The sequence below is a fragment of the Periplaneta americana genome, chromosome 16, assembly GCF_040183065.1.
Source record: "Periplaneta americana isolate PAMFEO1 chromosome 16, P.americana_PAMFEO1_priV1, whole genome shotgun sequence".
Lineage (NCBI taxonomy): Eukaryota > Metazoa > Arthropoda > Insecta > Blattodea > Blattidae > Periplaneta > Periplaneta americana.
This window is the reverse complement of record NC_091132.1, coordinates 172,760,311-172,772,765: the sequence shown is the minus strand read 5'-3', so window position 1 is coordinate 172,772,765 and position 12,455 is coordinate 172,760,311. Positions and strand designations below refer to the sequence as shown.

Genomic DNA, 12,455 nt, shown 5'->3' with positions numbered 1-12,455 from the left:
TCTTCCAATTTTTGAAGTTGAGATATATATTAAATGTCACAGTCTTCACATTGATATGACATTGATGTCAGAAATCACATCCTAGAGTAATGCGCAATCTTCGTGAATCACTCTCTATATTATTAATTGTAAGAATAGAATATTCAAAATGATTTATTTAATTCGGAATTTAAAATATTCAATGAATAGAAAAATCTGCCCTACAATAGACAATGACATCTGAGATGCAAAAATTTCGGACAATCTTTTACAATGTAACAATAAAACATATAATAAAGTATTGAACTTTAGATAGTTTTAACAATGCAGAATGATCTAAAAATACAATTTAGCAAAATGCAAAGAAGCATATATTACATATATAAATAATTCATATGAATTAACTATTAATGTATGTATGTATATTTGGTTTATTTAACGACGCTCGCAACTGCCGAAGTTATTTCTACGTCGTTGGTGCGCCGGAATTTTTTCCCGCAAGAATTCCCTTACATGCCAGTAAGTCTACTGACATGAACCTATACCATTTAAGTACACTTAAATGGCATCGATCTGGGCCGGAATCGAACCCGCAATCTCGGGCACAATAGGCCAGCACTCTACCGACTGTGCTACCCAGGCCGAAGATCATTCTGTCGGCAAATCTTGGTTTAAGATATGATCCGTAGTAGTTTTCCTTGGGTTATTTTACGACCCTGTTTGAACATTTTAGGTTATTTAGCGTCTGAATGAAATGAAGGTGATAATGCCGGTGATATGCAACCAGGGTCCAGCACAAATAGTTACCCAGCATTTGCTCGTATTGGGTTGAGGGAAAACCTTGGAAAATCCTCAATCAGGTAACTTACCCCTATCTGGGTTCGAACTACGGCCATCTATTTTCGCGGTCAGACACACTATCCATTACGCCACAGGTATGGATCCGTATTAGTTACCTGCATCTAATGCCTAAACGTGATAATATGTTGCCTGGAAATGTAAAGCACTTAAATAATAATAATAATCATCATCATCATCCTGTCAAGTACTAGTCCCAAAAGAACTGTTACGGACTGAAAAAGCGATTTTCTTGCCATCTTTTCATAGGTCGACCAAGTGACCGTTTCCCATTTGGACGGTACTTCATTATTGCCTTAGGGATCCTGGATGAAACCATTCTTGAGACGTGTTCCTTGCAGTTTAACTGATATCTGGAGATATAGTCCAGTATTGATGACACATTAAGTTCTTGAAACATATCTTCATTTTTCTTCCGATCCCATTTAGTGTAGCCAGCTGTTCGGCGCATGAATCTCATCTTGCAAGCTGTTAGTCTGCTTTCATCTTTTGTCCTTATAGTCCACGCTTCACTCCCATAACATAGGACTGGTCGAGCTATTATTTGATAAAGACGAGTACGAGTTGATTTTTGTACTTATGAAGGTTTTAAAACTCTATTAATGACGCCCATTGATTTGTTGAATTTTACAATTTTCTCTGATAAATCGAAATTTTCAACAAAAAAAAGTTTATATCCTAAATGATTAAACTCATTAACTCTCTCCAAAATTGTGTTATTTAAACAAATTTTTCTTGGTATTGGGTATTTATCACAAAAGGCCATTATTTTTGTTTTGTTAATGGATATTTCCATTGAATATTTTCGAGCTATTAAATTTACATTCTGTACGGACCATTGCAAATCATCTTCAGATGATGTTAGTAAAACAAGATCATCTGCAAACGTTATTACATCTAATTTTAAATTTCTGTTAATTATGATCTATCCGTGTTTTCTTTCTCTAAAATCTTTCACAATGGCATTCATATAAACATTAAAAAGCAAAGGAGAGAGGCCACAGCCTTGTCTGACTTCTGAGTTTATTTCCGTCCAATGGGTTATTATTTCTTTTATTTTCACTGCAATAAGGTTTGATTTAAGAAGGTTATAAATATTATATATGATCTGCTTTGGAATCTGCTGACGACTTACGGATGAATAAGGCATTTAAATAATAAATGTTTAAATTTACAGTATGTCCATGGTTTGTGAAGCACCATTTTTATTCCGTTCAGAAATTCAATTTTTTATTTACATCATACTTACTTACTTACTGGCTTTTAAGCAACCCGAAGGTTCATTGCCACCCTCACATAAGCCCGCCATTGGTCCCTATCCTGAGCAAGATTAATCCATTCTCTATCATCATATCCCACCTCCCTCAAATCCATTTTAATATTATCCTCCCATCTACGTCTCGGTCTCCCCAAAGGTCTATTTCCTTCCGGTCTCCCAACTAACACTCTATATGCATTTCTGGATTCGCCCATACGTGCTACATGCCCTGCCCCCCTCAAACGTCTGGATTTAATGTTCCTAATTATGTCAGGTGAAGAATACAATGCGTGCAGTTCTGTGTTCTGTAACTTTCTCCATTCTCCTGTAACTTCATCCCTCTTAGCCCCAAATATCTTCCTAAGCACCTAATTCTCAAAGACCCTTAACCTATGTTCCTCTCTCAAAGTGAGGGTCCAAGTTTCACAACCATACAGAACAACCGGTAATATAACTGTTTTATAAATTCTAAATTTCAGATTTTTTGACAGCAGAGTAGATGACAAAAGCTTCTCAACCGAATAATAACAGGCATTTCCCATATTTATTCTGTGCTTAATTTCCTCCCGAGTATCATTTATATTTGTTACTGTTGCTCCCAGATATTTGAACTTCTCCACCTCTTCAAAAGATAAATTTCCAATTTTTATATTTCAATTTCGTACAATATTCTGGTCACGAGACATAATCATATACTTTGTCTTTTCCGGATTTACTTCCAAACCTATCTCTTTACTTGTTTGAAGTAAAATTCCCGTGTTTTCCCTAATCGTTTGTGAATATTTACATCATACACATTGTAATTTATTCCGAAAGAATGTACTATGTACTGTTTTCGTCATTTTCTTAGTTTGTGAATTTCCAGTTCAGTCCTTAAAATCAAAGAAATCTTATATTACAATCCACTGAGTATTTTATGATGGATTTTCATTCCAGCATTAACACAGGACTGTCACCTGAAAACTACGATATTGCCGATGAAGAACCACACCCTACAGATTTGTTACCATCTGAGAAATCAACTCGTCTAAGTATTGATGAATGTCGTGACTTCTACGAACTGCTCGAAGAAGAAGACAACATGACGACACTATCGATTGGTGTCGAAACTGCTGCAAAGACAAGTAGGGACGAGGCGCTAACGAATTGTGATGTGCTTTCCACAAGTGTTCTAGAAAGTCATGTTGGTCATCATGCAAGCGAGAAGCCATTCAAATGTAATCTGTGCAATGAGAGTTTCTCACAAGCGGGAGACCTCAATAGGCATTCGCGTTTACATGCAGGCGAGAAATCATTCAAATGCAATGTTTGTGGAAAGTGTTTTCCGGATTCGGGAAAACTGGTAAACCATTCTCGTGCTCATACGGGTGAAAAACCATTTAAATGCGATGAGTGTGGAAGATGTTTCTCGCAGAAGGGAGATCTTAGATCTCACTCGCGATATCACACAGGCGACGCGCCGTACATTTGCGATGCCTGTGGAAAGTGTTTCAGGAAACCGGGACATCTGAAAACCCATTCGCGGCAACATACAGGCTTAAAGGCTTTAAAATGCAAAGTTTGTGAAAAGTCCTTCTCACAATTCGAACAACTAAAAAGGCACGCGACGCTACATAAACGCAACCTGCCATTGAAATGCGATGTGTGCGGGAAGTCTTTTTCCCGAGCGGGACTTCTCAGAAAACATTTATACTTCCACACAGACGAGAGACCATTCAATTGCGATGTCTGTGGGAAGGGCTTCAAGCGATGGTGGCATCTGCAGACTCACGCACGCCTGCATACAGGCGACAAGCCATTCAAATGCGAGGTCTGTGGGAAGGGGTTCACGCAATCGAGTAATCTAAAAACGCACTCACGTCTGCATACGGGAGAGAAGCCATTTTCATGCAACGTATGTGGAAAATCATTTACGAATTCTGGAGAACACAAAATCCACGCGCTCTCTCATTCCGGTGAGAGACCTTTCAAATGCCATGTTTGTGGTAAGTCTTTTCTTCGTTGTGGACACTTGAAGGACCATGCACGATTACATTCGGGCGAGAAGGCATTCAAATGCGACACTTGTGGAAAGTGTTTCGCGATAAGAAAAAATCTTACTCGGCATGAACGCGTACACACAGGCGAGAAGCCATACAAGTGCGATCAATGCGAGCAGAGCTTCTCGCAATCCCAGTCTCTCAAAATGCATCAATATACAAAGCATTAGGCTGAGAACTGTGATGTATGTCGAGATATTGCAATGCTTTGGCCTTCACCCTACAGACGGAAATAATATGTTGCTATACAGTGGACAGAACATTAAAACAGGTATTTTATTACACCACACGGAAGGCATGAGATGATAGAAATAAAGTTACATAAATCTGAACAGCTACTTTCTATTAATTGTTCGATTTTATTCACCTAATATATGTTATCTGTGGGCGCAAGAAATACAGGTGGTGGAGTATGCATGTTTTTCAAAAATCGTTGACCAAACAATGTCAGTTATGTTATTTAGAGCATTACTCCGTGCTAATCGTATGTGTGAAGCAAAGCACGGAAATATAATATTGTGTATTGTATTGTTTTTCTTCATATACATGATTATCTCAAAACTGATATAGTGACGCCCACTGAACAACGCCAGTGTTTGACCACGACAGATCACCATACTACACTGTTTTCGCTATAAGAAAAATCCTAATGTAAACATAAGCATGTTGCTGTCATACCCGTGATTGGCTCCCAGTCGAAACACTCACACGACGCAGGAAAATATAGTTCGTATTTGGAAACCACAATCTTTTATTACTTGAAAATAAAAAAATTGAAATCTAGTTGCTAAATACGATGAAACATTTAACTTCACTCATGTGTAAAACGCTATGTAAAAGAAAAGATACTTTTATATTTTGTTATGTAGCCTACTACGAACGCGGAAGAATACCAACAGTAATACCGAGGTAGTCTATTCTTGTAACAAGCTGGCGTCACTTGAGCTCGTAGTTGTTCACGTAAGCTAGTAATCATATATGGCTCCTGTATCATCAACTGTCTATTGTTAAGATATATGACTTAAAAATAATTTAATTGTAGTAATTATAAAGTAAATGTTTCCTAAGCAAACGAATGCATAGTAGTGAGGTTAGGCCTACTTGACGAGTAACGGGAAATGTTTAACATGAAACAGAATGTACATCAGTAGGCGGGAACACGTACTGAGAATCTATGGCGCCAAACAGCGGCCAATGAAGCCTCACTTCAGTCACGTGCTACTGTTTACATTAGGATTTGTCTTGCAGCGAAAAGATTATATGCTTGCATTCGAGATCTTACTGTGTTTCGCCCAATCAGAACTTACTTTCTCTCCGAATTAAGAAATGTGATAAGTTTTCATAATATGATATCCGTGTTTTATAATTCACAACCAAAGACGTCAATTCGACTATTCTTACCAGTTCGTCTTACTGTATTTTAATGGCTCATGAATCTGGTAAATCTTAGCTGATTTCATCTCTCCTGACTGGTGTTTATGTTATTCATCAGGTATCAGCGACTTTGTTTATGAATAAGGTAGTATAGAATGAGGGGAAGGCATCAACATATGAAAGGCGTGAATCTCCGTCTCCTGAAACTAGCTGTCAGTCTGCAGCCTGTACTTAACAAGTGATAATAAACATACAGTACTAGTGACGAAGCTAAGAATAATTGTAGTTAATTATTTGGTTGTGTTTTGAAATGGATACATATTCAGTGCATTAAAGTTTATATTACATTCTGAAAAGTGACAGGAACACTAAATTCTATTCTATGGCAGTAGAAGATTAGGACAAAAACAAAAAATGGGTAAAATATTAGACGTAAATTTCCTGACAGTCAGGCTGGGTGTAGAAAACTACTAAATTTAGTGAATACCTTTAACGTAACAGGTTCTGCGAATAATTCCAAATTTGTATCATGCAAGATGGACAACACTTTCGGTAGCTATTGTAAGGATAGTAAGTATCGAATGTTACTAATGTAACATAGTATGTAAGTTTTAAACTGGAGAAGTGTCATGTGTTAATTGGTGCAAGTGGCATAGATCTGCTGGTGGTCAGCTGAAAGAAACATCGAAAAAGCTCAGTGAGATCCATATTGCAATGTATTGATATAAATGATGGTAATGAATGGGAGTAAGATTGGCATAAGCTCACAAATACTGTAGCCATTTGTAGTAGCCACGTGTGCTATCTTAAAATACTGGCGTCATGGAGATCAGGGCGACAGTGTTTGTCCACTGATCCCTATGTGGTAGCTGTTTAATTTTTTTCTAGCTATGACTCAGATTTTTAGGTATAAATTGCTTCTGTAAGATGATATCCTGAAGTAAGTGTATATATATATATATATATATATATATATATATATATATATATATATATATATATATATATATAATATCATCCAGAGGGACTAGGCCTTTAGACCTGTTCCGTCCTCTGAAAGAAATTGATCTCTCCATCTCTTCGTAGGCCTTCCTCTGTCTCTCTTGCCTTTAGGTTTGCACTCTAGAATCTTTTTAGGGATGCGGTATTCTGGCATTCTTTGTAAGTGTTCGTAGTATTTTTTTTTGGCAGTCTTTTATTTTATTGTTTAAGTTGAAGATGTTCAGTTCGTCTCTTATCGTTTCATTATATTGTCTGTCTGTTCTTCTGTATCCAGCTACCGATGTCAAAAATCTCATTTCTGATACTTCTATTTTGTGTTTCTATGGTTTTCTGTTAGAGTCCAGCATTCTGAGCCATACAAGAGATGGGACTGCCAAGACTTTATAAAACTTCATAGTGGTTTCTTTCCTTGTCTTGTTTAATAGGGTTCTTTTAATCCTTCCACATATTTGATTAAAATTTTGTAATTTTCTTTGTTGATCTAATTCTGTTGTGTTTCCAATTTCACAGCCCAGGTATTTAAAATCTCTTACTTGCTGTACTATATTGTCGTCAATTAAAATTTTACATCGTAACTGTGTTTTCGCTATTATATATATATATATATATATATATATATATATATATATATATGTCCACACCTGTGGAGTAACGGTCAGCGCGTCTGGCCGCGAAAACAGGTGGCCCGGGTTCGAATCCCGGTCGGGGCAAGTTGAGGTTTTTTCCGGGGTTTTCCCTCAACCCAATACGAGCAAATGCTGGGTAACTTTCGGTGCTGGACCCCGGACTCATTTCACCGGCATTATCACCTTCATTTCATTCAGACACTAAATAACCTAGATGTTGATACAGCGTCGTACAATAACCAAAAAAAAATATAATATTTACACACACACACACACACACACATATATATATATACACACACACACAAATCGAGTTTCTATGCAGACTGGTCGTACTCCAATCTCTAGCTAACTATATCTGTTGTCAGGTAGAGAGCAGTCATATGCCAGCGTATGGACCGTGCATGCTTCCCTACGGAGACTGTTCCCTCTTCTGCTTAGCTTCCTCGGAACAGGGTGCTTGGTACTACTGTCATTAAGACAACAGAACATTACTAACCAAGTCCGGTCTGCATGGGAATATTCTGTATGCAGTGAAACTTCCCCTAACGGACACTTCCCAATACCGGACTCCTCTCAGTGATTGCAAAATAACATTGGCCCTTATGATAAAATTCTTCCAAATAGCGGACATTCTCAATAACGGACGCGGACACTGAAATGTATCTCCCAACAACAATTAAAACTTCCAGATAACGGACAGCGTGAAAGAAAAAAAAAAGAAAAGACGGTAGTAAATTAAATGGAATTCTAACAAATCTTTGCAACAGTCATTATCGTGCATTTGAACGTTCTTGTACTTTATTGAAGGTAAGCAGCACAGTTGTTAGTTGTGATACTGTACGTGAGCAGTCCGTACTTTCTTAGTTTGTCAAGTTGAATGTTCGGAAGTACAGTCACATTAAAAAGTCACAAAAACGTAAACGTTTGTCACTAAAAGAGAAAGTGGATATTGTAAAGCATAGTGAGAAGGAGAAATTAAGTGTTCGTCAGCTGGCCACAAAGTTTAACGTTGGAAAAACTCAGGTTAGTGAAATTTTGAAAAACACGGATGTTATTTTAAAATCATACACTGAGAATGCAAATGAGAACACAAAAATAGCTTTTCCTAAAACTGAGGGCCTTGCCATTGACAATTTAACATATGAATGGTTTTGCCGTGCTAGAGCAAATAAGATACCTTTATCTGGGACCTTGATTAGAGAGATAGCCTTAGAAATTGCAAAAGAGTTGGGTTATTCTAATTTTAAACCTTCGGGTGGTTGGCTAGACAAGTTTCGGTCACGACACAATATTTCCTACAAAAGTGTATGTGGTGAATCTTCTTCTGTTGATCCAGAAATTGCATCTGACTGGAAAAGTAAACTTACTGGTATTTGTATTTTGATGTACTGTATACATACTAACGATTTTCTAAATAGCGTACACTCCTCAATAACGGACATTTAATTTTTCCCCGGCGGTGTCCACTATTGGGAAGTTTCACTGTATATGTATTAGGTTGTCTATTTAGTTTTTTTTAATAAATAACTCAATATTTAATAACAAGCTACGAATTTATGCATAACCCTAAAAGATTGCGACCCTCCGTAAGAATAAATGACAAGAAAATGTCTGACTCCAAATCTGTTACGTGTGGCGACAAAATTCGCTAAGCTATCAGGACAAATGTTTCTATGAACAGTAACCTCTTGGAAAAATAACCCATTGACCCTACCATGTATAGGGATGTATGAATAAATATTAACCTGCAACACGTTACTACATTAGTTTCATTTAATCATTGACACCTTTCCTTTAAATACAATATGTAACTAATAAATTATAAAAATAACCAACAATTAGGGCAGTGATCGCCAAAAGCTGTGTCGCGACACATGCCCCTGTCTCCACTCAAGCGTAACCATGGCATCATATCCCCACCCTCTGTTTACAGCCATCACTTCGATATAAGTAAAGACATTTGTGCGAGATCGTGCGTATTTGCTTGTTTTCCGCACAGAACCAATACGCGGTAAGTGTGAAATACCACATTCAGTATTCCCAACGTAACACACATAACAATTTCCCTGTTCTTACCGCTTAAGCGCGACATCCACTTTACTGCTTTAGGCTTTTAACATATTATTTTTAGAGACGTTTAACACAGTAATAATTATAAATTGGAAACTTACCACTGCAATTTCACCTAAATTGCAATGTTAATTATTGCTTTTAAATATTTGCAAAAATTAAGTAAAGTCTACTACTCCACGAAACTTATTGCATTCCTGATACTCATAACATTAAGGAAGCCGTGAAAAAATCAACAAGATTCCAGATGCCGATGTTATTACTGCAATATGTTATATAAATAATATTGTTAAAATACCTATTAAATAAAAAATAAATAATTACATAACCTTGCCGTTTGTTTTAAGTTCGCATTTATAGACTGGGGGGGGGGGGGGAAGACAGACGTATATCACGGCCTGCTGGAATATAGTAAACACAGAAAACATTTTATAGCAACAATGCTGAAGAAAGATATTTTGGTTTTCCGAAGTTGCCGTCATTAAACAGAAACCAACATGGAGATTTCATTGCAACTAATTAGAAATTCGTCTTTCAGGTATGTAATAAACAATCTTCGCACAAAATAATGTACGATACACGAGCGGTATGTTTGTTTTCATGTTCTCGGAAATTAAAAAAGCTCAAGTACGTTTCTTTTTTTCAATCTTTTCCTCGACCATGAAAACGTCAACATGGCGCTCTTGTAACGTATATTACTATTATCAGCAGCGGACGTACACATGTAATGTTACAAGTGTGTAGGGTAATATGTTTCGATGTCTTTTCGAAAACAGATATTAAGTAAAAACGGTAATTTTAAGGAGCATGGAAGGAAAAGTATTTATTTTGTGCAGATGGCAAAAATATGAGATACTTAATTTGTTGTAAAATTTTAAATGAAGAATAAAAGAACAATGTACGTTATCATTATATTTCTTGTTATGAAGACTACCACGTCTTTACCTGTAACTTGAATAATAAACGAACAATAAGAAGTAACGGCTTCTATGTTTTAATCGGTGTAAAATACTTCCACGTTCTTTTCTACGTATGAGTGTAATTTGAATATTTCATTAATAAATAAACAATAAAAAATATCGGCTTCTATGTCTTAATCGGAGTAAAATACTTCAACTTTTTTTTTTTAAGTATATAGTGTAATTTACAATTTCGTGACAAGTCTGGTACGTTTTTATAAGTTCAAATATCTGCTGATGTAAAGTACACGCTCTTCCTATGGTAAATAAGAAAATAAATTTATTTTATTTTATTAATAATACAAAAATAATTAATAGTTGGATAAAAAATTAACATGGAAAAAGTATGTTCAGTTAATAAGTAGAAGAATATTATATTGCTTTCGTTTTTTGGTCACAGTCCGTCTCTGCACTGTTATTCACTGCATTACCTGAGGAGATACCCACTCCACCCCTCTCCCTGCGATAGTGGTGTGCGGGTTGCATTTCTATTACGTCACAATTTCGTGGTGTTTGGCAACCACTGAATTAAGGTATGGAAATTTCATATAGTAAAACCAAGTGTTTGCATTTAGAGGAAAATGCTCCTATACCCAGCCTCAATAACAAATTATTAGAAAGAGTGAACAACTTTAACTGCCTTGAATATTCGTCGTCATTTACTCATGAACTTGACATAAAAATAAAATTATCAAATTTATAAAAACATCATGCATAATAAATTTAATTTTCAAACCATTATTAGTTCAGAGGAATATACGGATAAAAATTTATAAATCTCTTGTCTGACCAATTTTATCTTAGGAATCAAGAATCACTGCTGCCAAGATGAAGTTCATTAGACGCACACAATGGGACCACAAAAAATTATGATGATATTCTGAAAGAACTCACAATCGAACCATTATTACACTTTGTAAACAAACAAAGGAATAGCTGGGAAGCTGACTACCATATCTTAACCCGAATGAGCTGGTGTGGAGGATATCAAGGGGCAGCGTCACATACTCGAAGGAGTGTTGTCAACATGTTGAATAAAATAAAGCAAAATATATGGCCAGTGATGTTGAGAAAAGCAAGTGATAGGTAGTATTATTATTGGGATTTTGTATTTTGATCTGGATTCCAGCTCATCTTCAAGCCCAACAACTGATTCAGAAGAATCTCATTGAATCAGGTAAGTTTTAAGTTATATCGACCCTTTTCTCAACTTTCAACTTCTGCCTTCCTGTGTTCATTCCCGACTGCGGGAAGAATATTTTCCTCTCTGAACACATATTCTAATATTATTAATATTACACCTCCCTGAATAACGATATATATTTTTTCTGAAATAACGAAAACCTGAATTGACAAATAAGTCCAATGAAGTAATTTTTCAGGAGACCAAAATACTATATAGGTTTGCAAAATGTATAAGAGTATATAAACAAATATTTGTATGTTAAAAAAACACAGGCTTAGAATCGAACTTGTGATATTTCCTTTTACAGTATGCTACCCTCTGCATAATACTATATCAGGTAAAAAGTACAAATTTGGTAAATTTTGGATTTTATATGTTTGTCCATCAGGTTGATTGTCAGGTGGCAATTTGAAAAATGTCTCCCTCAGGCCAAAATCACAACTATGTTGTAAATTGTTTGTAATTGATTATGATACGTACTGTAGTTTTTTTTTCCAAATAAAAAGAAATTAAGCTGGAAATGAAACATTTTTGAGTAGCGGACCCATGACCGTTCTGGCGTGGAACACTATAAATAACCTAGTAACCATGGGCTGAATACTTTTCTGTACTCTTTCCATGTAAAACTTATAAATGATAAAAGTAATTACAAATAACTATTGTGTGTATGTAAATGTGTTTCTTATACTCACATTCATTTGAAGGAAAATAAAGAATTTAATATGACTTATGTAGCATGTAGCAGCGGACATTGGTGTCATCTATGGCAGGGAGGAAAATGTTTTGGAGAGAACACCGTTGTCCTTCATGGCAGTCAGACTGCTAAGGTCTTCAATTGCATTTTCCAAAGAAAAAAAAAAAAGGCCTACTTACTTACTTCTGTACGGATATGAAAATATTTTCTCCTCTAGAGTGAATTTCCTAAGTCAGCTTATTCTGAATGTAGTTTGTAAATACCACCTGAATTTCAACATTAAACAGAAATGTATCCCTTAATATAAAAATAGTACTAGGTTATATTAAAACATATATTTTACACGACCTCCTTTTTAGAACTACCGTATGCAACAAACACGATACCTTCTCCGTTTTCATATATTG

General features: G+C 35.9%; 2 protein-coding genes across 2 annotated transcripts in view; one reads left to right on the top strand and one right to left on the bottom strand.

The window, feature by feature from the left end:
* The window catches only part of LOC138691942 (zinc finger protein 239-like), a 196,293-nt gene that overhangs the window by 95,878 nt on the left and 87,960 nt on the right, over positions 1-12,455 (bottom strand). The gene's annotated exons all lie outside the window — the stretch shown is intronic.
* LOC138716463 (zinc finger protein 841-like) overlaps positions 1-12,455 on the top strand; it is a 45,243-nt gene that overhangs the window by 13,485 nt on the left and 19,303 nt on the right. Inside the window, exon 4 of the mRNA XM_069849576.1 lies at positions 3,032-4,303. Coding sequence (XP_069705677.1) covers positions 3,032-4,303 — 1,272 coding nt within the window. The remainder of the gene's footprint in view (positions 1-3,031; positions 4,304-12,455) is intronic.